At 38.9% G+C, this 27712-nt stretch overlaps 1 protein-coding gene across 4 annotated transcripts in view; it reads left to right on the top strand.

Annotated features, from left to right (window-relative positions):
- Window positions 1–27712, top strand: part of ABCC8 (ATP binding cassette subfamily C member 8) — an 83215-nt gene that overhangs the window by 14028 nt on the left and 41475 nt on the right. For 2 of the 4 annotated variants that reach the window (XM_075502227.1, XM_075502226.1), the window contains exons 4-12: window positions 727–893; window positions 1489–1731; window positions 2595–2783; window positions 8106–8270; window positions 10300–10455; window positions 16976–17110; window positions 18596–18758; window positions 23572–23612; window positions 23918–24063. In XM_075502227.1, coding sequence (XP_075358342.1) covers window positions 727–893; window positions 1489–1731; window positions 2595–2783; window positions 8106–8270; window positions 10300–10455; window positions 16976–17110; window positions 18596–18758; window positions 23572–23612; window positions 23918–24063 — 1405 coding nt within the window. The remainder of the gene's footprint in view (window positions 1–726; window positions 894–1488; window positions 1732–2594; window positions 2784–8105; window positions 8271–10299; window positions 10456–16975; window positions 17111–18595; window positions 18759–23571; window positions 23613–23917; window positions 24064–27712) is intronic. The other 2 variants (XM_075502228.1, XM_075502230.1) reach the window with 2 other exon arrangements.

Raw genomic sequence — 27712 nt, 5'->3', positions numbered from 1 at the left:
AACCCTAGAAGGTATTTCCTTAAGAATGGGGAACAGGAGCTGGTTTATGCTGTGGTGAATGGTATGGAGTGTGTTTTCAAATCACCAGAGCTTACTGCAGGGATTATTTACCTATAACTGACAGTAGCACTTTTAGACAAGAAGTTCAGTAGAACTCTAAAAAGTTACAGTTGTGTTCTACAAACGCCAGAACATCCTGCCTTGATGTGCCTGTGTATCTGCATTATAAATTACATATATGGGATTTGCATTGAACAATAGAGCAGCAGCAGTTTGGAGAAAATATTTTAATACCTGTTCCTGCATACATCCTAGAGATCTGCAGGGGGAATGAGATCAATTTTCCTTCAAGCCAAATTCATAGCAGTCTTGTAGCATTAACCAAGTTTGAAGAGCATCATTCACAGCCACCTTTACTTGTGGGACAACTCCCTCCCTTGAACTCATCATGCAGACGCACGTTTACAACAGATGGAAATTTCCTTCAGCAGACTTTACTTTGTGAAACTTTCCAAATATCACTAAATCTAATAGGAAAGGTATTTGGAACTAACATTATCTTAATATTTTCATGTTTGTGGAATTGAATTAGGCTTCTGTTTTCACATGAGAAAGGCCAATCTCTGGTTTTATATATACTCATTGCATTTTCTGAATGAATATATAATACTGGTATTTATATTTTTGCAACTGTGGAGCTGATTAATTTTTTTTTTTCCCCTGCAGCATTGCTGTTCTACTGGACTTTAGCTTTCATAACTAAAACCATCAAATTTGTAAAGTTCTGTGATAATGGGGTTGGATTTTCTCAGCTTCGATTTTGCCTCACAGGACTCCTGGTTGTTCTATATGGAATGCTACTGGCTGTAGAAATCAATGTCATCAGGGTGAGGGTAAGTTAGTATCATAAAAGTCGTCTTCTGTGTTTTGGGGTTTTTTTTATTTTATCCCTCTTCTTGGGTACTTACTGTGAAATGCATTTCTAAAGGAGAGAAAAAAATCCACTTAGAAATAGAAATATATTTGAGAATCAAAGGTTAACCCAACTTTATTAGGCCAGATGAATCCATAATTTAAAAAAATGCCAGACTCCATTGTAGTTAAATTAGGATGAATTTCATCTGTTCAAGTTTGCTTTAAAAATGTCTATTATGATTCACAGTTTCAGTCATCAGAAACAAGTATTTCTGATGGAAGGAAAGGCTGGGTGAAAGGAATTGTCTGCTCTATCAGAGAATATCTCAGACACACAAATAACATCTCTCATGTTTAGGCTGATTTTTTTCTAGACCAGATGCCTCTGATTTTTCCCAGTACTGAGGATTGTGTATTGGCTGAATCTGAATGCCTAAATTCCTTGAGTACTTTTGAGAAACCAAGACTGATTCATTGATTATCTGCTATGTCCTTTATCTCTTATCTATTCTTTGCAGACCTTTATTTTCTATGTGTTTAGTGTGATTCTTTTGGTATCTTTCTGAATTTCAGAGGTATGTTTTCTTCAAAACTCCTAAAGAAGTTAAACCTCCTGAGGATCTCCAGGACCTTGGTGTTCGATTCCTACAGCCGTTTGTGAATCTGTTATCCAAAGGAACATACTGGTGGATGAATACATTCATCAAGACTGCCCATAAAAAACCAATAGACTTGAAAACCATAGGCAAGCTTCCCATTGCTATGAGAGCCCTGACCAATTACATTCGCCTTAATGAGGCCTTTGAAGCACAGAAGGTATGCAAAGCATGGAATTATGTCCTTCTGCTTACTCAGTGCTTAAGTTTTTAATTACTTTTTATGCTATGAGCATGGTATAAAATTATATAAACAGACATGATGCAAATGAAGTATCCATTAGCATAGCTTTCCATATACAAAGAGATCACATACTCAGTTGTACGTCATCCACATAATGACATTTCTCTACCTAAACATGCATGTCAAACACATTACTGGCTAAATGCATGTGAAATCCATATGGCCTCTATTTTGATGTGGAAAGTAATTATGGATTGTATTCACTTGAACCCTATTATCATTATTCCTAATAATACCCTGGAATCATTCAATTACAGAGTCAATATTAATGAGGCCTTGCAGGACTATTTTTTGCATATTATTTCAGCTACAGTTTGTCTGTAGGAGAATTCAGGGCTGAAACTACCTCAGTTCAGTCTGTTTGACTCCCTGGTGGGAGCTGAGTGTATTCAGGGTTTTAAGAGAAGTCTTTTGCATTCTGTCTAAAAAGAGTGTAGGTTTCCAGTCTCTATGCTCACAGGAACACAAAACTGTCAGTTCCCTCCCTCTTTTTTCCTTTCTCTCCCAGTGAGCCACAAACAACACACTTACTTGATCCCTATTAAGGGTAGGAAAGAAATAATGGTTCTTTTTGTGACGTGGAGGAGAGTACAAATTAATGCTTTGTTCCGACTCTATAAAAACAAATGAAACAATAATTGCAGTTCCTGTGCTTTTCTAGCTCAAAGATTGCAACTGGTTGTCAATGAATTAAAGGAGGGATAAAAATACCAATAATTTATCAGACCTGAGGTTAATACATAACATAATCCTTCCTGATTTTTTTTTATTCTGAACAGAACAAAAGGTCGTCATCTCCACAAGGATCCAGATCAATTTGGCGTGCTCTCTGCTGTGCTTTTGGAAGACCCTTACTTCTCAGTAGCACGTTCCGTATTCTGGCTGACCTGCTTGGATTTGCTGGTCCGCTCTGCATCTCTGGGATTGTTCACAATGTTGGAAAAGGAAATAACACCATCCGCCCACAGGTACTGTCAAATGTCATAAAAATAGAGGAGTCAAAAAAGTAATGCTATGACTATGTTTTATTTCGCCTCAGTAAAGAAAGTGACTCTGCAATGTATTTGTGAATGCTAGAAATGACAGTATGTATGTACTGCCTATTATCCACATTTATACCTTGATGGGGAGCAAAATACGTTACCCACACGTCTAGTCAGGCTTGCATTCTGGAAAACCTCATTCAAGATAATGGTGAAGCATATCCAGAATCCCACTAGTATCATAAGGATTTTAGGTACAGTTTTGGGTAGAGGTTGAATCAAGTATGTGACTGAGTGCTTTTTGGAAAAGAAAAAGTGTATTTTTAATAGGCTTGGCTTTTCGTTTCCAAAAATGAGTGATGTCTAAAGAGGATTAAAGCAGGCTTTTGTCACCGCAATAAAATGCCAAATAATTTAGCTGTGACAAAGAATTTCCACTAGTGTCTTTGGGGAGGTTGGTTTTGAAAAAGTGACTGAAACATATTTTTAAAGAGTACTTAAATGAATGTTCCCCAAGAAGAAACAGACATACTTCTTGATTAACTAAAAAAAAAAAAAAAAAAAAAAAGAAAAGACTCAGGAAGCATCTTCTCATTATAAGGTGAGGTCACTCCGGCTGGATTTCTATGAGAAAGCTCGCTTTATTTTTGCAGCTCGCTTATTGTTTGATACAAGACTTTATTTCCAAAGTCTTTTGACCCTAATGGAAATATACCCATTCACTCAAGTACACTTTGGATTAGGTCTACTGTACATATTGAAATACATCAGATGCATTGCAGAAAATGTAACAAAGGCCTCAGGCTGAAATTAATTGTTTATCCATTTTGCAATCCTTATCCTAATATTTGGAAACTTAATATAGCAAGCAGTTTCAACGGAAACCAGTTAAAGCAGGAAAGGAAAAAATTAAGTCTATCGGACTATGTTGCACTAAAGTACAGTGGAAGCTTTTTAGCTGCTTCTTGGTAATTTGTTTGGAACACGGTTTCAACTGAAATTATACCAAATCACTATCTCCAGACTATTTGATTTAATTTTCCTATTAAAGTGTCAGCTAGTGCTCCTCTGTGAAAAATGCTCAGGTCTGGTCCAGATAGGCCCTGGATGGAGTTTCATCCAGCCTTGACATCCTCACTGCGTCTAGCTAAGCGGTAGCCTCATCGTTGTTGTCGTTTACACCATTTGGGGATCACCTAACAGCAATATTCACTGATGGTGATAGTCCATGAGTGACACTTAAGGTTGTATTTTACCTTTGCTAAAAGGTCTCAAGAGCCTTTTCCTTCTGTTTTGACCTGGTTTATACACTTTGTTTTTCTGTTGAGAGGCTAATTACCTTTACATTTGAAAATTGCTTTTGCTGGATTAGATGAAATATCTTTCTAAAAGGTATGAAGGCTTTCTGTTCAAACCATCTGTAAACAGACTGGTGTGTTCAGGAAAACTCCCACATGTATGCACATACCTAGCCAACTGCGTCTACTTTGGAAAAAAATACACCAGCTGTACTGCTAGGAGTGTTATATCCTTACTTGTAATGAGTCAAAAAAGGAGAACCTTGCCTTATTGATTGTTTGCTCCTGAGAGCTATGTAGGTGTGGGAAACGAGCCTTCTAAAACACTGTCTTAGGAAGGCAAAGATGAGTTGGGGGGAAGCATTGTTTGTGTCTGATGCGCTGCTGAATTTGAGGGCATTGGGAAGAATTGCCGTACAGTGGGACAGAATCGGACAAGCAAAGTAAGCTGTGAGTACAGCGGAGAGCGTCTTTTACCCATCCCTTAAAGTGACATTTCTTCATTTTAAATAGTTTAGATTGAGGAGATGTAACGAGTCAACTGTATCCTTCAAACAGAAATTCTGTTTGTGAAACTGAAGGCAAAGAGATAAATCCTAAGATACAATGTTTGCTCTGTTCTTCAGGCCCTTTGTGACAGATATAAACTGCCGGAACTCTGTGGAGCTGGAACTGTGAGATCACACGGGTGTCACGGGCAGTATTAACTGCTTTAGTGAGCGCCGCGGTTAGTCAGAGCACGACAGCGTCTTAAATTCTGTCACGCTCTTCATGTTTATTTATAACTCCAGTATCAATATTTATGGCCACCCCGGAACGTTCTTATGACATGAATTTCTCTTGAGCGTTAATCATTTCACACCGAAGAAGAGACTGACAGAATGATAACTTTTGTATTTTGCTGGTAGCATCTTCCACATTGCAATGTTAGGATTAGCAGTTCCAGTATTAGGAATATCTGCTGACATGACACATTCAAACGATACACCAAACCTACAGACTCATTATTTAAAAATCTCTAGAAGTCATAGGTCCCGATGTAGCAAAAGGCCCAGTATTGACATTTAAGACTGTGAGTCTAGGGTATTTTAAGTATTTAAATAGTGGCCTTTTGCTCAGCCTTTTACTGGTTAGAGCCTACTGGCACTTTTAAAAAGCGGTATTATCCTGAAGTTGTCAAGAAGGTGGGACACTGAATGTCCTCAAAGCCATTTCTGAAAATAAAACATCTAATTAGTTCCATTAACTTCTCAAACAAGGTTATTTGCCTTATATGCAAAAGGTTCCGTAGATGTTCAGTTATTTCCTTGTGTTCCTGCAGGCTGATAAGTGCACTTGGAAAACTATTGTAGTTTAAATACACAGATGCTCAGTGGCTTTGTAAACCATAATGGCCTCATAATGCATCTGAGACTTGGCAAATATCTTAGTGCTTTCACCAAGTGTGTGTGTGTGATGTTTATATATATATATATATAAAAGTCCTCCTTTTCTCTCAAGTTGAGTACGAGAAGAAATAATGAGAATATTCATCTCACACTTCCTCCGTGTTTATCTATTATATAATGTTTTGATGTGAATCAACACTGCACCAAAATCTCATTGCTAGACAAGCATGATTTGTCAAAACATGATTTTGTAAAAAATGGTTTTCTTTTACATACAGTAAAAAGTGGTATTAGCTGCAGCAATTAGCAGTAGTAGCCAGATGTATATGTAGGACAGCACTGAAATTGTGCTGCTTCTGTTACTGCCTTTGATATAATGCAGCACAATCTGTAACCTTCATGGTTCATGTTTAGTCTTTCCCTTTGCTGTCATGTTAGCATCTTTGACAATCTCCCAGTGTCACAGACTTGTATGTCGTTCTAGCTTTGCCTTCATAAGAAGTTTTTTTTTAGTTTTTAATGTTACAGAGATGCCACTTTTTCCTGGATGATCCTGTATTGAAATAAAAAGAAATCCCAGTGAAGAATTGCTAAAATAATAGCCGACCTGAGAAAGGGTAACTCAAAGGAAGGATTCTCACTGTTGCAAGTCAACAAGACATGTCTGAGGGGAAAACATCACAAATGTAAATGATCCTGTTTTTCCCCAAATGTACTTTTTCTTTCTTTTTTTTTTTCCCAAAACCACCAAGTTTTGCAGTTATATACTGTTTCGCATTCTGTTTTTTATTTGAGTATATATGCACTGCACAGAAAACAATGGGTGGTTCTTAAACTTGAGCAGTTAAGCACCAGGGGCAGTTCTTCCACCTTACATATGCCTAATGCTTTATGCTTATAAGCATAAATGTTAAAGAGTCTGAAAGATAAATTGGGTGCATCTAATTGGCCATGGACTTGGCCAGTTTGTGAATTTCTCTTTTCTTTTCCACTGTCAAGGCCTTACAGGTAGCATGGGAGAAGACTTGGTTGTACTTGTAATTTTCCAGACCTGGGGTACATTTTCTAAAGCTTCCAGGCTAAATGTAGAGTCTTGGGTCTTCCTTCCTATTCTTCAGAGTTACAGCAAGAATAAATTTATAACCACAGTTGCATCTTGCAAGTGCCAAAGCCAAGTTAACTTGATTTGAAAAGTTGAACTAGTAAGAGTAAATAATCTGGAAGAGAGACTCACTCTTACTGTACCATAGACTTTTTGTAGTGTGTAATGCTGCTGTAGCCTATTTGAATTACTATGGAATAAGTAATAATTTAGGGCTTAAAATCCCTTTAAGTTACAAATAACTAAAACTGTAGTTAAATGTCTCTTTATCTGAACATAAAAGGTGACGTACCATAATTGTTCAGTTTTGCACTTGGTACAGATTTAAAGAAACAAGTATGCCCAGCGATTGCTTGCACTCTATTGGTTTGACTTTGAAGACTCCGTATGCTTGAATACTTTCTCAGAGGGCTTCTCTGAGGGCTAATTCCTTATTTAGTTCAGTGGCCCTTCAGACTGCAGAAATGTTTGTGTACATCAAATCTGGTTGAAGTCAAAGTACCTTACTGAAATGGAAAATATTATTGTCTGGCAATTTACCTTTGAGAGCAGGAAATAAATTATTGAATTAAATAGTTTTTATTCCCTGTTTTCAAAGCATGAAACTCAGCACTGTTGAGTGTCACTGATGGAAATTTTCCATGTTCTTGTAAGTTATTACACTGTATACTTCATAAAAGTAGTATATGACTATCAAGATGCCTCCTTATGGAAATAAGGAACATTTGCATGAACAAAGATTAACAGGAATGAAATCATAATTACTTGCTATTCTTTGCATCCAGCCTTGGTCTGAATCTCAGTAGCTTGCAACAAATGCCACGTAAGTGGGAAAAGGGAGCAACCTAAGAAATCCACGCAAGTCCGTCTGTGTTGCGTAGTAGACAAAAGTCCTTTGACAGCTGCTTAATTTGGCCAATGTTTGAAGAAAAATCAACCACAATTCACTTGGAAGTGATCAGATATTTATGGAGGATGACTGTGGTGTTGATGAATGACCTCCCAGCCACCTCAACACGTGGTTAAACTGTTGCGTGGACAGATCAGACTAGTTTCCTCTCACGAGAAGGAGTATTGCTATGTGAGGCAGAAGGCACTGCGGAGACTTGTACTGAATGTGTTCTTGTTTTCAGCAAGTTGTGAAGGTCACTGTAGTGTTCAGTAACCTGAGGTGCTAAAATAAGGAGACTAATTTCTTCAAAAGGACATTAACTAGTCCTTTCTGACAACGGGCAGTGCACGTCTTTTAGCAAATGACCATATGGAGCTACTCAAAGTGTCCTAGAGTTTTGGAAGGATATCAGAAATCCTATAAATGTCATTCTGCATTTAAATAAAGCTTACTGAATTGGCACATTATATGACTGTTCCCTTGAATTGATAAACTGTGAGGTTTCATATCAGGTTGGGAGAGCACTTTCAGAATAATAAACTGTGGTTATCTCTGCTTATTAATTATGTAAAACTGGTAATTAAATTACCATTGCACCTGATTTCTAACTTTCTTTTTTTTTTATAGACTAAAATTCTCGGTGTTTTCTTTATTTCGTCTCAAGAGTTCCTGTCCAATGCTTATGTTTTGGCTGTACTCTTATTTTTTGCCCTTCTATTGCAAAGGACGTTTCTCCAAGCATCATACTATGTTGCTATTGAAACAGGAATCAACTTGAGAGGCGCAATACAGGTAGCCAATATATTATTAATTAACCTATTTTCATATAATCATATGTGTATTTGTAAATACAAATTATAATTGTAGTCGTTAAGTTCTGAAACACTTCTCTCCTGAAATGTATTGAATGTAACTGTTGCCATTAAAGATTGTGTTAACTTAGACCTCTGTTCTCTTTCCTCTGCATCTTATTTGATGATTTTATATAAACATTTATTTGTAATATCTAATGCTGTATTTCTTCTTACCTTTGAGCATAAATTTGCTGACAGTATAACTGAATGTAACTTCTGAAAGAACTGAGGTTGTAAACTACACCTCTCCCATTTCAAAGGCGCACTTTTGTAACATCCCATGCAAATAGTACAGCTTTAAAATGTCTTATAAATATATTTTGGACAAAAGGATAGATTGTATTCCCAATGCATGGAGTAGTGTCTTAATCCATGGCTCATGCCACAAAATCTGCCAGGCATTGTGGAGTCTGTAATTACTGAACATAATTAAGACTGGTAAAATGGAGTCCATACTCATTGTATAACTGGGAACAGCAGATCAAAGTCTTATGTCATGTACAAAGATCTGTGCCTGGAAAGGAGAGAATTAGGTGTAAGGTTACAATGCGATATTGCCACATGCACTGGCTGAAACCTACCCTCTGACAGCTTGAAAGCCAGCCTTATAAGTTACACTATTTATCCGCTGAACTGCATAGATCCTGTGAGAGTCTGTGTGATAGATGGATGCTTTCAATAGCAGCGTAATTGTTTAATCCTCTTTTGACCTTACACTTGGAAGCACTTGTCAGCTGCCAGACTTCTGGATTCCATCCATTGGTTTTCCCTTGTTAGAGTGAAGTAGAAAATTCCTAAAGAAATAAAAATTAGACCCAAAATATATATAAAAATATTGCATGTCTTGTATCAAGCAGAAGAGCTGCAACTAACTGAAAAATCCATGAACCACAGCAAGTGTAAAAGGGGAATTACTGGAAAATAGTGCTACATTCCCATCAATTTTGTTTAAGAAAAGGTTTGTGTCCTCTGTGCTGGACATTATGCAGAGGACCAGCTAACACCAGCAGTCGGACTGTTCAAATTGGAAAATTTCTAGCCATCGCTCTAAGCAGCAGAATTAGTGTTAACGGCAGCCTCTGTGCCAGTATTTTCATACTTTTTTTTTCCTATAATTCTTCAATCTTCTTTAAACCTTTTATCTCTATTCCTCCCCTGTGTAAACCTGCACCTGTTCAATGTGCCCTGTATGCCTTTATGCTTCACGACGGACAGTTCGCACTTGATCTGAAGGCACTTACTGAATCAGGGTGCCTCCTGTCAGCTAAGTCTCCTGACTGCAAGGCATCACTGTGTAGCCTTTTACCAAATCAGCTGGTAAAAGTACACTTTGGTTCTTGTGTATTAAGTTATTTTTGTGCATGGTGCCTGATTCTGCACTGAGGCAACTACTTAATTCAGTACAGAATCGGACCTGTTACATTAGTTGTCTGTGAATTAACCTTTGTAATGGGATTGAGCTTTCCAGCCACAGTGTAGCAACATTCTCAGCCAGGAGCATGGTTCTGAGGTTGGATGGGACCTGAATCAACTGCCAGAGAAAAATAACAAAGATTATAATATATTGACTATTATATATTGAATGTAATAATATATTACTTTATTAGCACTTGTTACAGCAAGGGCACTCCATGGAGAAGCTGGAGGTATAAATCATAGTTGTTAATATGGTTCTTGGGCCTTTTGGGCAGTAAAGGTTTCATTCTCTTACTGATCCACAGGGATGCAAAAAGGGGGTACTTAGACAACCATTTTGTACCTAGTCGCACTGTGCTTTTTGTGAGTGAACAACAAGACAGTAGCTTAACATTTTTCATCATGGCACAAAAGGCCAAATTTTAAGCTCTTCGTTCAAGTTACTGGGAATGTTGGTTTCCCTCAGCATGCTGGACTGCGCCTGTGTTTTAGATGGAGCTAGAAATCTTATTTTATTTCTACATGCTAACACCTTTTGATCTCTCCTCTAGACAAAAATATACAATAAAATTATGCAGCTTTCAACCTCTAACATGTCTATGGGGGAGATGACTGCGGGCCAGATCTGTAACCTGGTTGCCATAGACACAAATCAGCTGATGTGGTTCTTTTTCCTCTGCCCTAACCTTTGGGCTATGCCAGTACAGGTAAGGAGATGGGACATGCTTTTGTTATTAATGTGCATCAGTCTGTAGTGATTGATTGCTTATGACTTCTATGAAAGTAGAGATATTAAAGAAGTTAAAGAATAACTTGAAATATGATTCGAGCTGTTAATTTCTAGAAACATTGTATGTAATATATTTCACATCTGTGACAGGACTCTAGGTGTTTAGGATTGTATTAGGATCTTGACTGCTGCCAAACACGCTTTGCATTTGTAACAAGAATTTGTAGGGTGCAGCAGGTTATGTTATTCCAGTGCATTCATTTATTACATCAGGGGAGTTAACTGGAATGTATTGCAATCATTTGTCTTCTGAATCCTAGCAGAAGCAAGAGAAGTAGCAGTTTATTAAAAAATATGATCGCTTAGAGACGATGCTTTGGACATCTCTTAAAACTGCTGCTGCCTCATGGATGACAAATTGTAGTGAAATTCCACAGATTCATTTGTTATATGAAATGGTTTTGCTACTTTATCCTCTCTGGTGTTTTTGGTCTCCTGTCTCTAAATACCACTCTCATCCCTTCAATCTCCTTTCCCACGTGCCTGACACGGAGCAGATCACTGTTCTGCGTCATGCTCAATTGCCTGGTGACTCCTGGTTCCCATGTCCTGTAGCCTTGTAGCATGTGTAATGCCCAATGCAATACAACTGTGTCTTATCAAGTCTTTAAGATGAGGAAAGCAGAGTCCCATCTCGGAGGGTACTTTCATAATTGATTTAAATTAATCTTAAGCCTGTTGCCTTACTGAAACAGGAGTTCGTATGTGATGTCCAACATGGAGACACACTGTTTTACCTCCTTCGTTCTTCCAGCTCTGTAGGTTGTGCATTCTGTCACATGAGCTTGCAGAGCTACTGAAAAACTAATCTGATCAAAACTAGTCTTTTTTCAGTGAGGTAGTATTTATTCCTCTGAGTCTGCGAAGTGGTGAATCTCACTGGATGGCCCTGTGATTAAGTTTACGCGAGTAAGAGGGTAGAGCAGACACACAGTAGCAGAAAGTCAGAGCAATCTCATTACAACCTTGGATCATTTTTCAAAGTTCACACTTACTGAAACAGTGGAAAAGTGCAAATTACTTAGTTTGGAAGAGCCAGTACTTAAACAAAACCATAGAAACCTCCTGCATTTCCATTTAGGAATTTCCTGAGAAAACTGACAGTAAAGCACATAGTTTCATCTGATATTAATAGAGTACCCTGTAATTCTTTCTGCTTTCTTCCAGCTACTCGGTGTATTTTTGTTGAGAGTGCTTCAACGCTAAAAGTAAATACAACGAAAGAGGCAGCACAGTTTAAATTCACACAGTATTTTCTAAAAATATCATTTAGTTTCAAAAACATGATGAAAACTCTATTGTGTTCATGTCACAAAGGTGGTCTTGTTCCAGCACTCTGCAGAGGCTGATTTGGCTGGTGTGGAAGTCAGAAAGCTGCAAGTAATCTACCCAGCAGCTTTGCATTTTGGGTTGCCTGCTCTTGCCCAAAAATGAAATCATTTTCATGAGACTGTATATGAACTGCAACTGGCAGATCGTATTTCCCGTCAGTTTTAACATGGCTTTAGGAGTGTTGCTTAGGAGTTCCGGTGTCCATCAACATCTGATATTAGCGATTTTCTTCTATAAGATGTTGAGCATGTAAGAATACTACATTGAAAAGCTGGGGATGGGGAAGAAAAGCCAGCCATTCAGGTGATTATATAAATTGTATGAATGTCCTTCAAAGAGTAAGGCGCTAGACTGCTGGCCATCAGGAGATCTGCGTTCTTTTCTGACAATAAAGACACATATTAGAATTGAGTGGATGTTATAGTTATTCCTGTCAAAAACAAGAGGTTTTGGTCAAGCTGCTACAGATCAGATGAGCAAGTCCTCTTTTGTGATGGTCTTAAAATAATCTGATTGCATGGTAGACAGATTAACTTCTTAACCTGGAAAAAAACTTCTGGTTTAATTATTTTCCTTGGATTTGTTTTGGTTTTTTCCTCGCTGAGGAAAATACTGGGGAAAGGCCATGCAGGTCCTTCTTATTCGTCAGTGATAGTGAGTTCTTGAATGCGTCTTGTGTCCTCTTGTATAGTCTCTTTCTTTGGGGAGTATTTGTTCTCTGGAAAACCAGTTAGTGTCCTCTTGAAATACTCTGGGAGTCTTCACACTTTTGCTATCTGTGTTTGAAACCTAGCATGTTACCGTGTCTTCTAGTATCTCTCTGGTAGTGAGGGGTAAATTGCTTCCGAGACTGCAGTAGCACCTGGAGGAAGAAGAAATCTGTCTGAATCTCTGGTAAAACTCGCTAACTCCAATGAGACTTGTGTAAAGCCTCAAATCAGCATAGTGAGCACATTAAGGTGTGAACAGTCAGCAGCTTACTGATAGCTTCTTTTAACTATGCTTTCATGCCTAAGGCTTGCATTTACTCTACATGTGAGCTGTATATAGCTATACCTGTTAAAATATTAAGATTTAAAATGATTGTAGATATATTTATACAGGTCACAGTGTATACAGTATAAATGCATTTACCTCTTTCTTGTGCAGGAGTAACTGCACTGGAGTATAGACTAGTTTTCCTGATCTACTCTGAAGAGGCTTGTATGCCAGTTAAAAACATTTTACTTTCTAGAATTAAAAAAGGGTGATGCAATTATCAGCAGGAATTTCTCAGAAAGAAACTTGACTTATTTTTTAGCATCAGGATGGTTTCCCTGAAATTATGGGGGGGGGGGGAGGAATGGGAACCAGATAAAGTGGGGAAAAAAAATGATGATCAAGGAACATGTGCTAATATGGATTTCTTCTTGCAAAAGAGAAGACAACTATAATGAAAAGAAACTTATATGAAATATGATATGAAATATGGTTACAGGTTGGCAGTTTGTTAGTAATAATTTGGATATCAGGGTATTTTTTATCCATTTATCCATTTATCCACTTTATCCAGAAGTACCCTGCAGTAAGAAGTCAGTGATTGTATACTGCTAAAATGATATTGCTGAAAGAGCTAAGAGGCGTTAAGAGTCCACCCCTTTAATGATAACGTTTAGGGTCCAATTATCCCCGAGGCTTAGTCTCCATTGTAAGTCTGTTAGTAAAACAGGCTATGTAAGAGGTACCCATTTCACGTACACTTTTTGTAAGACCGCTCTGGCAGCTCAGTGTAGAGAGAGCTTTAGTGCAACTGAGAATTAAGCCAATTTCATTGCATATTCTGTACCAACATTTTGCTCTAATGTGCCATAAGTCATGGAGTCATAAAGATTTCCTGACAGTCTTCTGAAAATAAATTTTATTTGCATTAAATTTCACCTTGCGATGCTCCTTAGCAGATCAGGACTATCAGTGTCAAAGCATGCTCCTGTTTTGTGGATGGTGCACACATTGCAAGGCACAAATCAATGAGTCATAGTGATCACAAAGGTTTCTCCAGAACATGTTTCCGCAACATTCATTCAATACCTTGTTTTATGAGGCAGTGAAAGCAATTACTGGATGCTCAAGAGATGGCTAATAAAAAGTTGAACAAGCTTCGTTATTATTTAAAACAGGTTTTTAATTGTTTTGTAGCTCTTAATCTAACAATCAGCATTTCAGCATCTGCTATGGATTTTGTAATTATCCTTGTCTAGAAGACCTAGCCATTCATAACAAGTTAGGTTTTCTATACAGTCCAGATAATTTGAGCCCCATCTTTGCTCTGACTGGAGTCAATAGGAGCTTTATCATTGCCTTAAGTTACTGTTTGAAGGCCATTGAAATCAATGAAAAGAGGCCTGGGGACGCCCATCAATTGAAAGATGCCCTCAGTAGGTCTGGCTCAAACCCCGGGAGCAAAATGAGGCCCTGTAAAGGCTTCCCCCCTGCCTCCATTTTATAAACACCCTCGTTTGATTTCATTGTGATTATTAAAAAATCCCGTATTCTCATACCTCCGGTTCATTGGCAGGGATAGCTTACAGTTGTAATGAAAGGACATTTGTCTCTTTCAAAACTGGCCACAAAGCAGTTTCTGGCTGAAAGTATTTGCTATCTTCAATAAATAATCAAGACAAAATAACCAGAGCTATTGGTGAGTTTCTTGCTCGTGATATGTATCTCTGGCGGGTAAGAGCTTTGGGATTTTGATGAAAGGGAACCAAAGTGTTTCATTACACAGTTTTTTAAAAATATGATCGTTACCTTCTCAGAAATATTAATGAGAGCCTTCCCATCTGCCAGATACTGCCCTCCAGCAGTTCAGATACTATCTACGTACTGTTTATTCTTGACTGTGTGGTGTGCAGTATGATAAATATAGAATTACTTGCAATAATGCTTACAGATTTCAGAACTTTTCAGATACAAGCATTCACATACTTACATCGAGAATATATTTTTTGTCCCATACATGATGAATATATTAAAAAAGTGTGCCCTTATTATCGCAATATAAGGGAGATGAAAATGGGATCATTTTTAATCTATTGTGAAAACATAGAATTTTTATTGCAAAGACTGACCCTTTCAATAGCCAGGATGGGGGTGGGGGGAAAGCAGGTGTGAGCTAGCAGCTCCCTCAGGATCCAGTAGCTGGAATAGCTTTCCCCTTGTCTATGTGAGACGCTGAGGCTCTGTTTCTGGGACCAGCCGGTCCCATGATGTCCTGGACAATCAGCCAGTAGTGGGGGAAAGCAGTAAAGCAGGGAAAGCAGAGAGTCAGTGTTCCGCATTGACTTTGTATTTTTGAACATCTCTTAACTGTGCACTGTTCAATGCTTTCCTGTATTTTGAGTGCCTAGATCGTCTGCCCACGAAGAAGCAGTTGGGAATGAATATCTTGATCGGTAAAGACCAAGACCATTTCAGGTTTTGGAGGGGAGCTCTACCAGGGCTATCTGACAGAGGCCTTGCGTGTTTTCTTTGGCTTCATACAGCCATGGATTTCCTGACTTCAGATGGAAGCAGATTGCTCACTTACTTGTCAGTAAAACATTTTTAATTTACAATTTAACCTTTGCTCTTACTAGATTTGTGGTGTATATACAATAGGGCTTTACTTTCATGTTACCGCATGTTTCCTAAGTAAATACTGTGACTCATTTTAAGAGTCATGTTTTAGTTTAGTTCATCTGCAGAGAGGCATCAAAGGATTGTTAAGAAAAAAAAAATCTGTATTTTCTCTCTGTGTGCCTTAAATTAATGAAAATGTCAAGATGGAAATGTGGAAACTAAGGACTCTGTTTTTCTTCATTTCTTCAACACCCAATTCCCATCAATATGTGTGGGAATGGATGGGCATATGACTACTGAGCTTTGAAATGATATGGAAGATAGTGTTTCTGTGAGGGTTTTGAGAGTATGCAAATATAGCAAGAGTAGTAGAGAACGCTTTAAGGAAATTTCCAATTTTTTTTTTTTTTAATTAAGGGAAATGATGTATGAAATTAACTTTCTATCACTATGTCTTCTGATTAATTTATCAGCTTATACTGATAAATATATAGAGTGTCAGTGCTCCAGATTGTTCAGGAGTCGGTCATTAGAATAGTAGTAATTAACATTGGAAGCTTGTATACCTTGTTTGCATTTTTTGAGCTGCTTACAGTATCCCTTCCCATTCAGACTTTCTCTCTAGATTCTTATTTATCCAAAGAAAAAACTTTTTTTCTTAAGCTGTTTCTCTAACCTTTTTTTAACAGTCATCGCCAGTCTAGTACTGTGCATCCTTAAAACAGTTTCTTGCAAGTTTATGTTAGAGTTTATTTGAAGTGGAGGGTCTTAGTGATATGATTTATGATGTTCCTTTTTTATGTATTGGTCAGCAATAATGTCATGTTAACATTTACAATATCAGTTGTATTTTTAATAGTATTTCATATTAGTTTCTATAGTAAGCAAAGAAGCATTCCTTCTTTGTGGAAGTCCCATGTGTGGTAGGCTAGTGAGTTCTGATCAAACTGGGAGATGTAATTTCTCCACCGGTGTAAAAATGCTTAAATGTCAAAGAAGAAAAAAAATTATAAGTCAAGAAAATGCATGCTATGTCATCTGGCCAATGGCGAAAAAATATTTAATAGTGACTGCAAAGGGAATATCTCAATGTGTTACTTGGAAGTATTTTAAAATAACTTTTAAATTTTATTTGAAGATTTCTTATAAATGTATTTGGTTTTAAATAAAGTTATTTTAAATAGCTGTGAGAGTTACATTATAGAAGATACGCAAATTTGTACAACCTTCCACTGTTCATAATGGAGAGTCCATGAAATGGAAACACACAGAATCCACAAGCTGGGGAGGAACACCAGTGGGTGTATTTGGTCCTCTGGCAGAATATCCTGACTGATCAAACCCCACTGTGCCGGCGATGCAGAACGTATGATGTTTGGGGGTAGGGTTAGCTGCAGTGGCTGTTGGTTTTGAACTTGCTGTCCAGTTACCCTGTGATAGGTCTTTGTGGCGCATATCCAAAGTTAAGTTATCCCAAGCCTTCCCCTCACTTTCTTTTCTCCCAACAGATAATTGTAGGAATTCTTCTGCTCTACTACCTTCTTGGAATCAGTGCCTTAATTGGAGCAGCAGTAATCATAGTCCTTGCACCTGTTCAGTACTTTGTAGCAACAAAACTCTCACAGGCCCAGAGAAGCACATTGGTAAGTGTCTTCAAACTTGTACATGACAAAAATATCACCTCTGGTAATTATGCATTGGTCTGTGTTTGGACTTACAAAGCTAACCATGGACATTGACGAAGAACTGATTCTCAAACATTGGTAATGTTCAAGAATGTCAAAGCATGATAAGCGTAAGCAGTAAAGATGCAGGTTTTGGGGTTTATATTTTTCAACAAGTATGTGTTTCCCTAAGAGCAAAAGAACTCAAGATCTGTCTGACTTGCAAATGTAAATGGTCAGTAATCGTTGACTGAAGTGGCTTTGTGCAGTCTGATGGTGCACAAATAAATGAATTATGCAGGGCAAGCTGTCCAAGGGGAAAGGAAGTAGGAATGCTGCATCCAAACTCAGGCCCCAGATACATCATAGCTGTGGAAATCTATCCACAAAGTGTCAAAGTGATTTATTTAAATAAGCTATGGACAGTCCTAACTCCCACAGCATGCTCCTTAACTGGGGAGCTTAGAGGTCTTCTTAGTCACAAGCTGTTCCTTGATCCCTCACTTGGCTCGTCTATAATTTGAATTGCCTGCATCAGTGCCGAGAAAGTTACCTTGGTTCATTGGAATTACCGTGCCCAGCTGCTCTGAACCTTATCCCCACTTTCAGTGACTATTGCACTGCCAAGGAAGCCATATGAACCTGTAATGGAGCCAGACAGCTTGCTGAAATCTCTTCTACCACAAGTCATGGGTGGTAATGAGAGTTATTTGTGCACCTTCCTGTGTGAAAAGTAATGCCTTCACATCAACAGTATACACCCTTCTAGAAATGTAGATAGCATCCAACCAGACAGCATCACCTAGAAATTCCTGCAGATGGGAGCAGCACATTTAGTGCTAGAAATGTCTCCAGTGTGCAACGTAGCGTGGTACAAAGATGCTTGAGCTAGCCTGAAAACCAGAAGCAGCATAACTTCCAGTTATGCTTTACGGGGAGCACAACTTCGCCAGTGTATTCTTGTGCCTGAGCCAGCTGGCCCTGCTCAGAGTCAAGGCTCCCTACGGGATCACAGCTTCCTGCGAATGTGGCCTTGCTGCTTTGCAGCCTGGCACCGTTGTTTCCGTATCGTGTTGACTGGGCAGAGCGGTGTGCCCGGCCGCAGCTTCTCTGCGTGTTCTGATCTCCTCTGTATGTTGTCAGGGTGCCTGTTGAAAATCCAGCCAGTGCGCTGGGCAGTAGAAGTCATGGGAGGCTGCCTCGCAAGCGAGCAGAAGGCTGACAGAAGAGTAGAATTTTCAGTACAAGCTATATGATTTAGGAGTGCAAACCAACGGCCTTTTCACTTGAGCTCTAGGGAAGCTCACCTTCGTGAAAAACAGCAAAACGTCTGAATGGACAGAACTAGTAAAGTATACCTGACTGATTACAAGGGGCTGCATAAAATTTTTGTGTGATCCTTAATTTTAGGGGACAGGCGCTTTAATTATACTCTTTAAATAAATGCGTATGTAAATATTGCAGGAGTACTCCAATGAGAGACTGAAGAAGACAAATGAGATGCTTCGAGGCATTAAGCTCCTTAAACTCTATGCTTGGGAACACATCTTTCACAGCAGTGTAGAGGAAACCAGACAAAAAGAAATGACTAGCCTCAAGTCTTTTGCCCTTTATACCTCCATATCCAGTAAGTCTCTTCCTTCATTCTAATCCACTGTTCAGCTGAAGTGCTACTGCATTATTAGCTACTAATGACTTTACCATTTCTCTGTTGAGATTGTTTCAGTTGCTTTAGGCTCTGATCCGTACTCCTCACTTTCCATTTAGTCAGACTTTCCATTTAATTCCATAGAATTTTGCCTGTATGGGAAATATGCCTAAAAGAGAAAGTCAAGATTAATGCTTCATAGCATTAACTTTTCTGGAGATAAGCTTTTAAGGGACAAGTATTTCACAGGCTACCTTCAGCCAGCAATACTCTCCTCTATAACGTAGCATTCAGGAAGAAGCCTTTGTTGAAGTTTCTTTGTTTTTTCCCTTCTGCATTTTGCACAATACAGTGTATCATAATATGTGACAGGAATTGTCTTTGCAGTGAAGCTCCAACAGATGGTACTTACACTTTCTTACTCAAAATTTGGATTTCTTATAAAAATAAGTGATTCTTAAGATCATTTCTATATCCTGGAAAGGAAAAATATGAGAATCCTGGCAATTTCATCATTCCATATCCAGATTCTTTTGTCTCATGTTATCTTTCAAGCTGCTTTAAGGCATTTATCATCCTTTTAAAAAGACCTAGGGCCAATTGAAGTCTGTATTTGAGGAGATCATATGCAATACCTATATAACTGCTACCGTAATACTTTAGAAATAATTAGTAAAGTCATACTGAAGAACGCTGTTTGTATAATCTGTAAGATATTAATGAAATGGAAACTTTTAGTGAGAAGTATTCAAATGCCGCAAGCGGCCTGTACAAATACCTTCTAGGCTAATAAGGAAGGCTACTCCTTAGGAAAATAACTTCCAGTCTGGTTAGTATTATTTGATTTCATTTGCCCAAGAGACGTGTAGCTGCCTTTCTTCCCTGCCAAATGATCACATAGGTAATGCACTCTGAGGGAAAGATCCTGATCCCGCTGAATTTAAGTGACATTACGTTGACATTTTCCTTGACTTCGGAGACCAGAATTTCTCTCTGGGGATCCTGAGCTCTCTGTGCTTTGAGAGTAGCTTCCATTCTGACATAAAACAGAATTTAGCTGGAGTAGATTGTGTACACCCAGATCAACACAGATGGGCTCCCTGTGTTTGCACTGCTTCATGTGGCATTAAAATCTATTTATAGTCAGAGCCACAGGTTCAGCTGTAGGACTGAAGGAGCTGTGGAGGCTTATTTGATTTTAAATCCTCACAGTATAATTTGTAACAGCTAGGAAAAGATGTATTCATCCCAAGAATACTGACTATTCTGTAAAGAAATAGCGACATAAATAAGAACATGTATTATTAAAAACAATTCTAAATATTTACGGCTGCTTCTTGAAATATTCAATGTTTGCATTTGCGTTCTTGTTTTGTATTATGTGTGATACTTATGTGTATGTAAGACACACTAGATCAGTTTCTCAGCTGGGGTAAACCAGCGCAGCTTTTTTATGTTGTTGCATATAATTTTGGCTTATAAAGGGTTCCTACAGTTTCGGCCTAGGAGTTCCTTACACCCTCTGTCTTCAGGAGAAATTACACTGATCTGTACAAACTCACACTTTAGCAGACTAAAAAGGGAGCATAAATATATGAGAACTTGCCTTTTTTCTTACTGTAAGTATAATTAGAAGGACAGGTATAATCAGCACAAAGCGTGTTTGCTAATATTATAGTGAACATATGATTTCATTTTTTTAAGAAGGAAAAAAAAGAATGAAAAAGGCAGATTACCAAGATTTTATGTATTATTGATCAAGAGGAAGGCAGACACTTCCTAGAACAATAAGAAAGCAGAAATGAGATTTTTATATATACTTTTTTTTAACATACAGTTTTGAATAGACTCTGGAATTCCTTTCTAAATACACTCAGCTATTAACATGAATGAAGGAATGTGGTTGGAGCTACTTCTGTTCATGAGGAATAGAGTTACATTGGATTACACAAAATATACCTACAAGTTTCAGGGCAGTGTTGGCTAGACCACAAGAAAATTCCATTTCAAGACCGCATGGAAATTGGATCTCATCTGCCTTGCCCCTGTGCGTGGATCCAGTTTGTATGTATATGGAATTGTTCATGTGTACTAAAAGAGCTATTATAGAAATTAGCTCTTCCTATAATTTTAAGGAAATGTACCCCCCAGAATCAAAGCTGGGTTGCAAAGTTGGTAGTGACACCTTTTGAGTTTTGGCAGTGAATTCTTTAACTGTAGCAGAGAAGATTCCTATGTAGTATTTTTCATACTGATTAGTAAGATTAGCCTATGTTCGGTTTTACAGGATTTGGTATGCGCTATATATTCAGGAAAGACAGAGAAAGGAAGGAGCGGTTTTCCTATTTCTATGAATTTTTGCCTAATTTGTCAGAAGCAAAGTAACTCCAGGCTTTCTCACAGGAAAATAACAGTGGTTACTGTCCTAAAATATTCAGAAATGACTGAAACCGTTTTACCAGTATTCAGTCTGTCTTTTTCCAGTAACAAAGTACTTTTGACTGAATCTAACTAAACCAAAAGTCTTAGCTGAAAAATAAATTTATTTTAGAAAACATTGTATTATTCTGGACACTTGCATAATTGAAAAAATAAAAATTAAAATAAAAAATCCAACCCCCAAATTCCAGTGGTTCAATAAGCCCTTATTTGTTTCCTTGAAAGAAGATGTTTGAAGTGAAGTCCTTGGATGTACTTGTGATCTCACATAATAGCAAAATTCAGATCGACTTCTTGGGAGCCACCAAGTGACCCTAGCTGTCTTAACTGCCGCGGGCTTTGCCAACCCTACAATATATTTAATCCATCCAGCTTCATATTTGACAGGTATGATCTCATACTGTAGACAGCAGAAGAGCAGGATCCATCTGTAAGAAGGTTATCAGCTTTGCTGGATTCCCTCATCAGATTCATTCATAAAAGCAAACTCATGTACTGCAGCAGTCTTGAAGGCAAATTGCAAGTGCAAGGATTTAATAGAATTAAGAAGTCCATAGCTGCAGGCAGCAAGTTTCCCTTTTTCAAAATTTCTATGCCGTAACTACCTCAAGTTTATACGAAGTGTGAAAACTGGGCAGGAAGTAGAATCATAAGGAGAAATGAGAGTCTGAACTGAAGCTGCTTTGTATTCCAGCACAGAAAAGAACATTTTCCTTAGAAAAATATATTATTTTTTTTCCCTAGGGGGAGGAGTAAACTATGAATTTCTAGGCTTTAATACATATTAGTCTTTCGAAGGCTAAGCTTTTATTTTGGAATTATATACACAAACATACCTATATTTTCAAATACTCCCCTCTATTAAGGAATTAGAGCTACATGAGATAACACAGCTATTTTATTTAAGCTTGAGTACAGAGTTTACAAGTGTGTTACAGGATTCATTAAAGATCTTCTAAACGTAGCAAAAAGGAACATCTTAAGTATGTTAAGTTCTTCAGGGGGTTTATGCCCAGAAAAGGATGGCCAAACAGTCAGCCAGCATTTGTGGCTCAAATGATGACACTCCACTTCAGCTGAAGTAACTGGGGAGTGCTTTTACTGTCTGAACATTGGCTACACCTGGTAGGAAAAAAGGACGGGCATAGTTTAAACAAAAAAGAAGTGGCTGGCCTCTTTCTTTTCTATTACATGTGTACTGATCTTTTAATTCTATTTTAGCTATAGATTCTATATTATTTCTCTGTATTGTTTACTTAATGAAATAAAGTTGAGCAAAGGTCAAAATGAAAAGGTGATGATTAAATAATATCCTCAGGTTGTGATAGAGGGGACAGACATGTGGGGTAAGATTGTAGCTCTGACTCAAGCTCCCAGATGGATAACTTGTTTATTAACCAGTTATCCATTCTTAACCCATATTCCTGCCCAACCTAAAAGAGATCCCTATACAGAAATGGTATTTGCTTGCTTCTCCCCATGTATCTGTTTAATAACCTCTGAATGCTGTAGTGTCTGAGTTGCTATAGCGAGGGAATCCAGGGCACCAAGACAGACACTGTTTGACGTCAGGGAGGAATCTGGTTCATTGCGTGCATTTTAATAACTCAAGGCCCAGCTGAAATCAAAGCTCTACCACGTTTAGGAACCGTTAGAACCTGTATGGAGTTCCTGAGGACATTCACAGAGTAGTCAAGCCTGACAAAGCAGGAGTAATTATGAGTACGTCCTCCATAAGAATAAACTAAGTCAACGATACAGTGCAGGGTTGCCAATCTTACCTTATCCTTTGAACTGCATCCCGAAAACTGAGGGGACCACAAATCCCTGTACCTCAGAAGTGGTGCCCCAGAAGTAGGTCACAACTTGACGTACGTGCCAGTGGCTCTGCCAGGAGGTCGTGCCGCTGGGCTGCAGATGGGGCAGAGCAGCCAGCCTGCGGGGCAGTCCCAGTGCTATGACCTGTGCAGCCTCTGCTGGGTCTCCTTTCCTCTCACTGTCAGGTATTCGAGTCGCTTGCCAGACCTTGCACCAGCTCGGCCTTTCTGCCTGTCATGAGACGGAGACCTGCAGCGTCCCTCGCCTGAACTGTGTGAGCTGATCACAGCTCCCAACCAGTAGATTACTTATCTTTGTCTAGAGTGCACTGCAGGGTTCTGGCTGTTCTGATGACGTGAAGAGACGTAAACTGTAGGCATTTTAAAACAATGTACTGATGTGTGTAGATAGTTGCGCATTTTTGCTATCTTAAGCATAGAAAATGCCATTGTAAACCAGTGCTAGTAGTATTTTAACATTTAGCATGTCTGAATGGAAATTGTTTCTAAATGTTCCTACGTGTTTTCCTTCACAGTCTTTATGAATGCAGCAATACCAATTGCAGCTGTACTTATAGTAAGTATGGACTTTTCTAAGTAGTGTTAATTACAACTGCATTTTCAAGTATAAGTGATGTGGAAATGAGGAAGGAGGAGGACAGGATGTAAACCTGCTACACATTTGCAGTTCCTGTGGGAGAGAATGGAAAATGCCCACTTGTTGTCTGTGACCAGAAGCAGCCCAGAGTATGCAGCACTCCCCCAAACTGTTAAGAGAGTATAAATTAAGATTCTGTAAATGAAATGCTTATGAAATATGAACTCTTTGTGCATTTCCTTCTTTATGACAAAACACCGATGATGATGTCTGTCTCTTTGTAGACATTTGTGGTCCATGCTCATCTGACAAGAAAGGCTGACTTCTCCCCATCCGTGGCATTTGCCTCCATCTCCCTGTTTCATATTCTTGTGTCTCCATTGTTCCTGCTCTCCAGTGTGGTTAGATCCACTGTCAAAGCATTAGTAAGGTGAGAACTGTAAAATTAATATCTTAGCTATCTCCTCTCTGACTTTTGAGAATGTGTCTACTGCTCATTTTCCAATTGTAAGTTTAGAAATAGTGTGGTGATTATTTATCTGTTGTTATAAATTGCTTCCCGACTTTTTACCTTGCATGGTTCCCTTCGTTATAGCATATGGGCCAAGTTCTTTGCTGATACAATTGTCACAACCAATATTTTGTGGTCCACAGCTAGTACGTCATTGTGTAGAGTGGGTTGAGCTATATTGGTACTGCATGCAACATATATGTGGTAACAAGAAGGAAGTGAAAACTTACTGAAGATTTAGTTTTGTAAATCACCCAAACGTTTCCTTCCATTAAGCATGTAAAAGGGAAAAAGGTAATCACACGAGCACATGTGTTTCAGTGTGTATCTCGGGCTGTGCTCAGCGTCCACCCCTCTGCCTGAGAGGTTGCCTGTTGGTGGAGAGTTAGACTTAAACAGACAAACAAACAGAAGCATAAAAATCACTGTTAAGTGTGAGAGTAAGTTGATGACTAAATGTCTACTCCAGACTTGATGAATTTTTACTGTCTTATGAACATGTTAGTCTGAGTGTTCAAAAACCGAAACAACAACCAGTAGCACTGCTGTTTCACTTGGAGTTTTACTTTGAGTATCAACAGATTTGTGTAAAAACCTCTTAATGCTTTTCATATGCAGTGTAACTCTACCTGACTGATAGGGGAGGAAGAGGGAGTTTGGGCTTCTTACATAATTAGGACCTCTTTGTGACCTCCAACGTAGCTGTCTTAAGAGCTTGTCTAAACTATGGGACAGATACTGGACACCAGCCCTTGCTTAATTGCCTTTGTGTCGCCTTGGAGATGGAAAGGAGACTACAGCAGGAGGGTGATTGCCCTCGCTGTTTTGAAATTCCCTGAGAGTGGAAAGTCACAGCTGTGTCCTCTCCCCTAACAAGCGTGAAATCTGAGAGCGTCAGCGGCTGGCATGAAATTTTTTGCAGCCACTGTGGTAGTCCCTAGAGTCATGGCTAAGATTGTCATGCTAAGATTGCAGCCAGCAAAGTATCTGGGGGCCCACACTGGCATTGGTAATGGGCATTTATTTTGGCTTGTCTAAGGATTTCTTCGTAAATGAACTGTGTGCCTGTTAATGCTGCAGGAACAATTCTAAAGCAATTAGTATGAACCAAGTATTACTTGTTGCTAGCCAGGAGTTCTTCATGAGTTATTCTGTAGTTATCTTCTTGTTAGCAGGCTATTGCTCTGCCATTTGTAGTGCAGACAGGAATCCCCCGGTTCAAACTCTGTAACAAAGTTGACGTGACCCTTGTCTTCCTGGCTGTCTGTATCACAGTAACCCAGGTAGTGTTCCAGAGTGCGTTGCTCCATAGTGCTGCTGGTGCTACTCTGGATGGGTCTTCGGAGTACCCCATCCTTCAGTGCAATGTTTTGGAAGTATGTGCCGGATATTTTCAACCCATGCAAACACATGCTTGCTTAAATAGTTTGGTAAATGTGAAAAAGCAGACAGTTATTAGAAAGCTGTGTTTGTGCCAGTTGAGCAAAACTAACGTTTACTTGCTATAACTGTGTCCTGCTGTTACACCTTCCTGCTAATAAGTAGCTGATCAGTAAGGTCAGGTAAAGGTAACCTAACCTGATAACGTTGTACTTCAGCTTTCTTTAGGCTGAGATATTCTAATTGGTCTCAGCAAGTGTACAAGACAGCTTCTCCTGTAGTGACAGAAAGGAACTAAGTGAAGCAGAAGATGATCCAGCAGTGAGACCAGCACATAAAGGATACTAAGAGGGTGTTACTGGCTCTGCATCTCAGGCACTTCACAAGCCCTGCTCTGTTAATATTGGCTACAGTCTCTGGTGCCAGATGCTATTAAGGACAATAATCTCCACAAATGAACTTGTCAGTATCTTTAATCATTACACGCGTGCCCAATTGCAAAGCATCCTCATGGATTGTCATTGATGCTATCAGAACAACTGTGTGATTGATTCCAGTGGTAAAACAGATTTAAAGCTTCTGTTCCACATAGGGCCCCTGCAAACTTTCCAAGTTATGGGGCTAGGGTGTTTGCTTCTGAGAGGGGGAGGGGAGCTGTTGAAAGACTTCAGGAAGGTGAGAAATTCTGTCATCTCTTTGAAAAGTTTTTTTAATATGTAGTGTGTTTGTGCCATTGAAAATTAAAACTGAGCAGCCAATCGATGTATTTCTTAAATGTGAGGTCTTCAAGGACAAAGGGTACACCGTACAGTTTTCCATCAGCAAAGGTCAAGTAGCAAGAGTGGCATTATGTATCTTACTGGGTTTAATATGAAACCGCTTTTTCAGCCAGCTGTGCAAATATACGTCTGTTCTGTGGCTTGAAAATAAGCTCCCCCATGGAGATATTGGAATACTAGTGAAATTGCGATGTCAGCGAGAGCTCTGCAGAGAACGTACTTTTTTTATTCTTTAAGAGTGTAGAACGGCGTGGCATCCTGAAATACGAGTTGCTGCCTCTAACAAAATATTTTCTCACAGCTATACTGTGTTTCCTCAGTAGTCGCCACAGGAGCAGCAATTCCAGAATTAAGCAGAGCACTGGGCAGAGGGCTTGCAGAGAGAAGTCTTGGCACTTAGAGTACAGCCACCTTGATACACAACCAGAGAGCAGAGAGCAAAAATCAAACTATTGAATGGCTTAATAGAGACATGGTCTTGTTTGGGTATGCATGGTCCAAGCATATGTTTGCTGTCTTCTCTTCCTCCCCCTCTAGACCCTGGAGCAGATACACAGGGGACTTCTGTATCTGCTCTTTATACCTTTACAGCAATTATTCAAATGTCAGTGTAATTTTTCTATAGAGAATGTAGCTGCAGCTGCATGCCGACTCCATGTAGGCAGCATCTAAACCATCATTTGGTCCATTTAGAGACATTTAAAATGTTCTTTTAAACACCTGGTTCACTGAACAAAAAAGGTAAGATCATTCCTACCCCTGTTTTCCAGAGCTTTGTGCAAATAGATATAAATATCTCTAGTGATGGGGCTTCTGATTTCTTCCTTTGAGATAATAGCCGTTCCCATTAAGAAATTTTGGTCCAGCATTGAGCCTGAATTAGTTACTACTCCTCTTATCCCATCCCAAATAGTTATTCTCCCCCTTTTCAGTTGCTTAGATTGTAGTACCTGCTGTAGCTAAATTCACCCCACTGTGTATCTCTTAGTCCTCAGCTGCCATTAGCAAGTGGGCAGGTTGACAGAAGAACTGTAGAACCAGTTCTCTCCTAGGGAGTCCCCAGGTGGTTTCGATGTCTGCTTCCAGGACAAGTGCTAACTGTACAGGGAGTCTGCCTTAGGCAGTCCTGTGCTGCCTTGGTCCAGGCACTGTTTTGGCACCAGTGGGGTATCTCATGAGGTTCTTAGAGGAAAGCAAGTCCCCTTCTGAAGAAGAAATCCCTGGCAGTGGAATGCAAAATAAATGCTGAGGGGTTTATTTTTATTTTTTAAGATGTGCATACTAACAGATAGCCACATATCACTATGCCACAGTGGCATCGTTCGCCTGTTTCTCCCCAACTAGCCTAAGGCTAAATATTGAAATAAATTATTTCAGTCCTTCTCCATAAATTTATTTTTAGGAACTTA

The sequence above is a fragment of the Mycteria americana genome, chromosome 5 (assembly GCF_035582795.1).
Source record: "Mycteria americana isolate JAX WOST 10 ecotype Jacksonville Zoo and Gardens chromosome 5, USCA_MyAme_1.0, whole genome shotgun sequence".
Classification (NCBI taxonomy): Eukaryota; Metazoa; Chordata; class Aves; order Ciconiiformes; family Ciconiidae; genus Mycteria; species Mycteria americana.
Note: the sequence above shows the minus strand (reverse complement) of the source record. Positions and strands in the feature narration are given on the sequence as shown.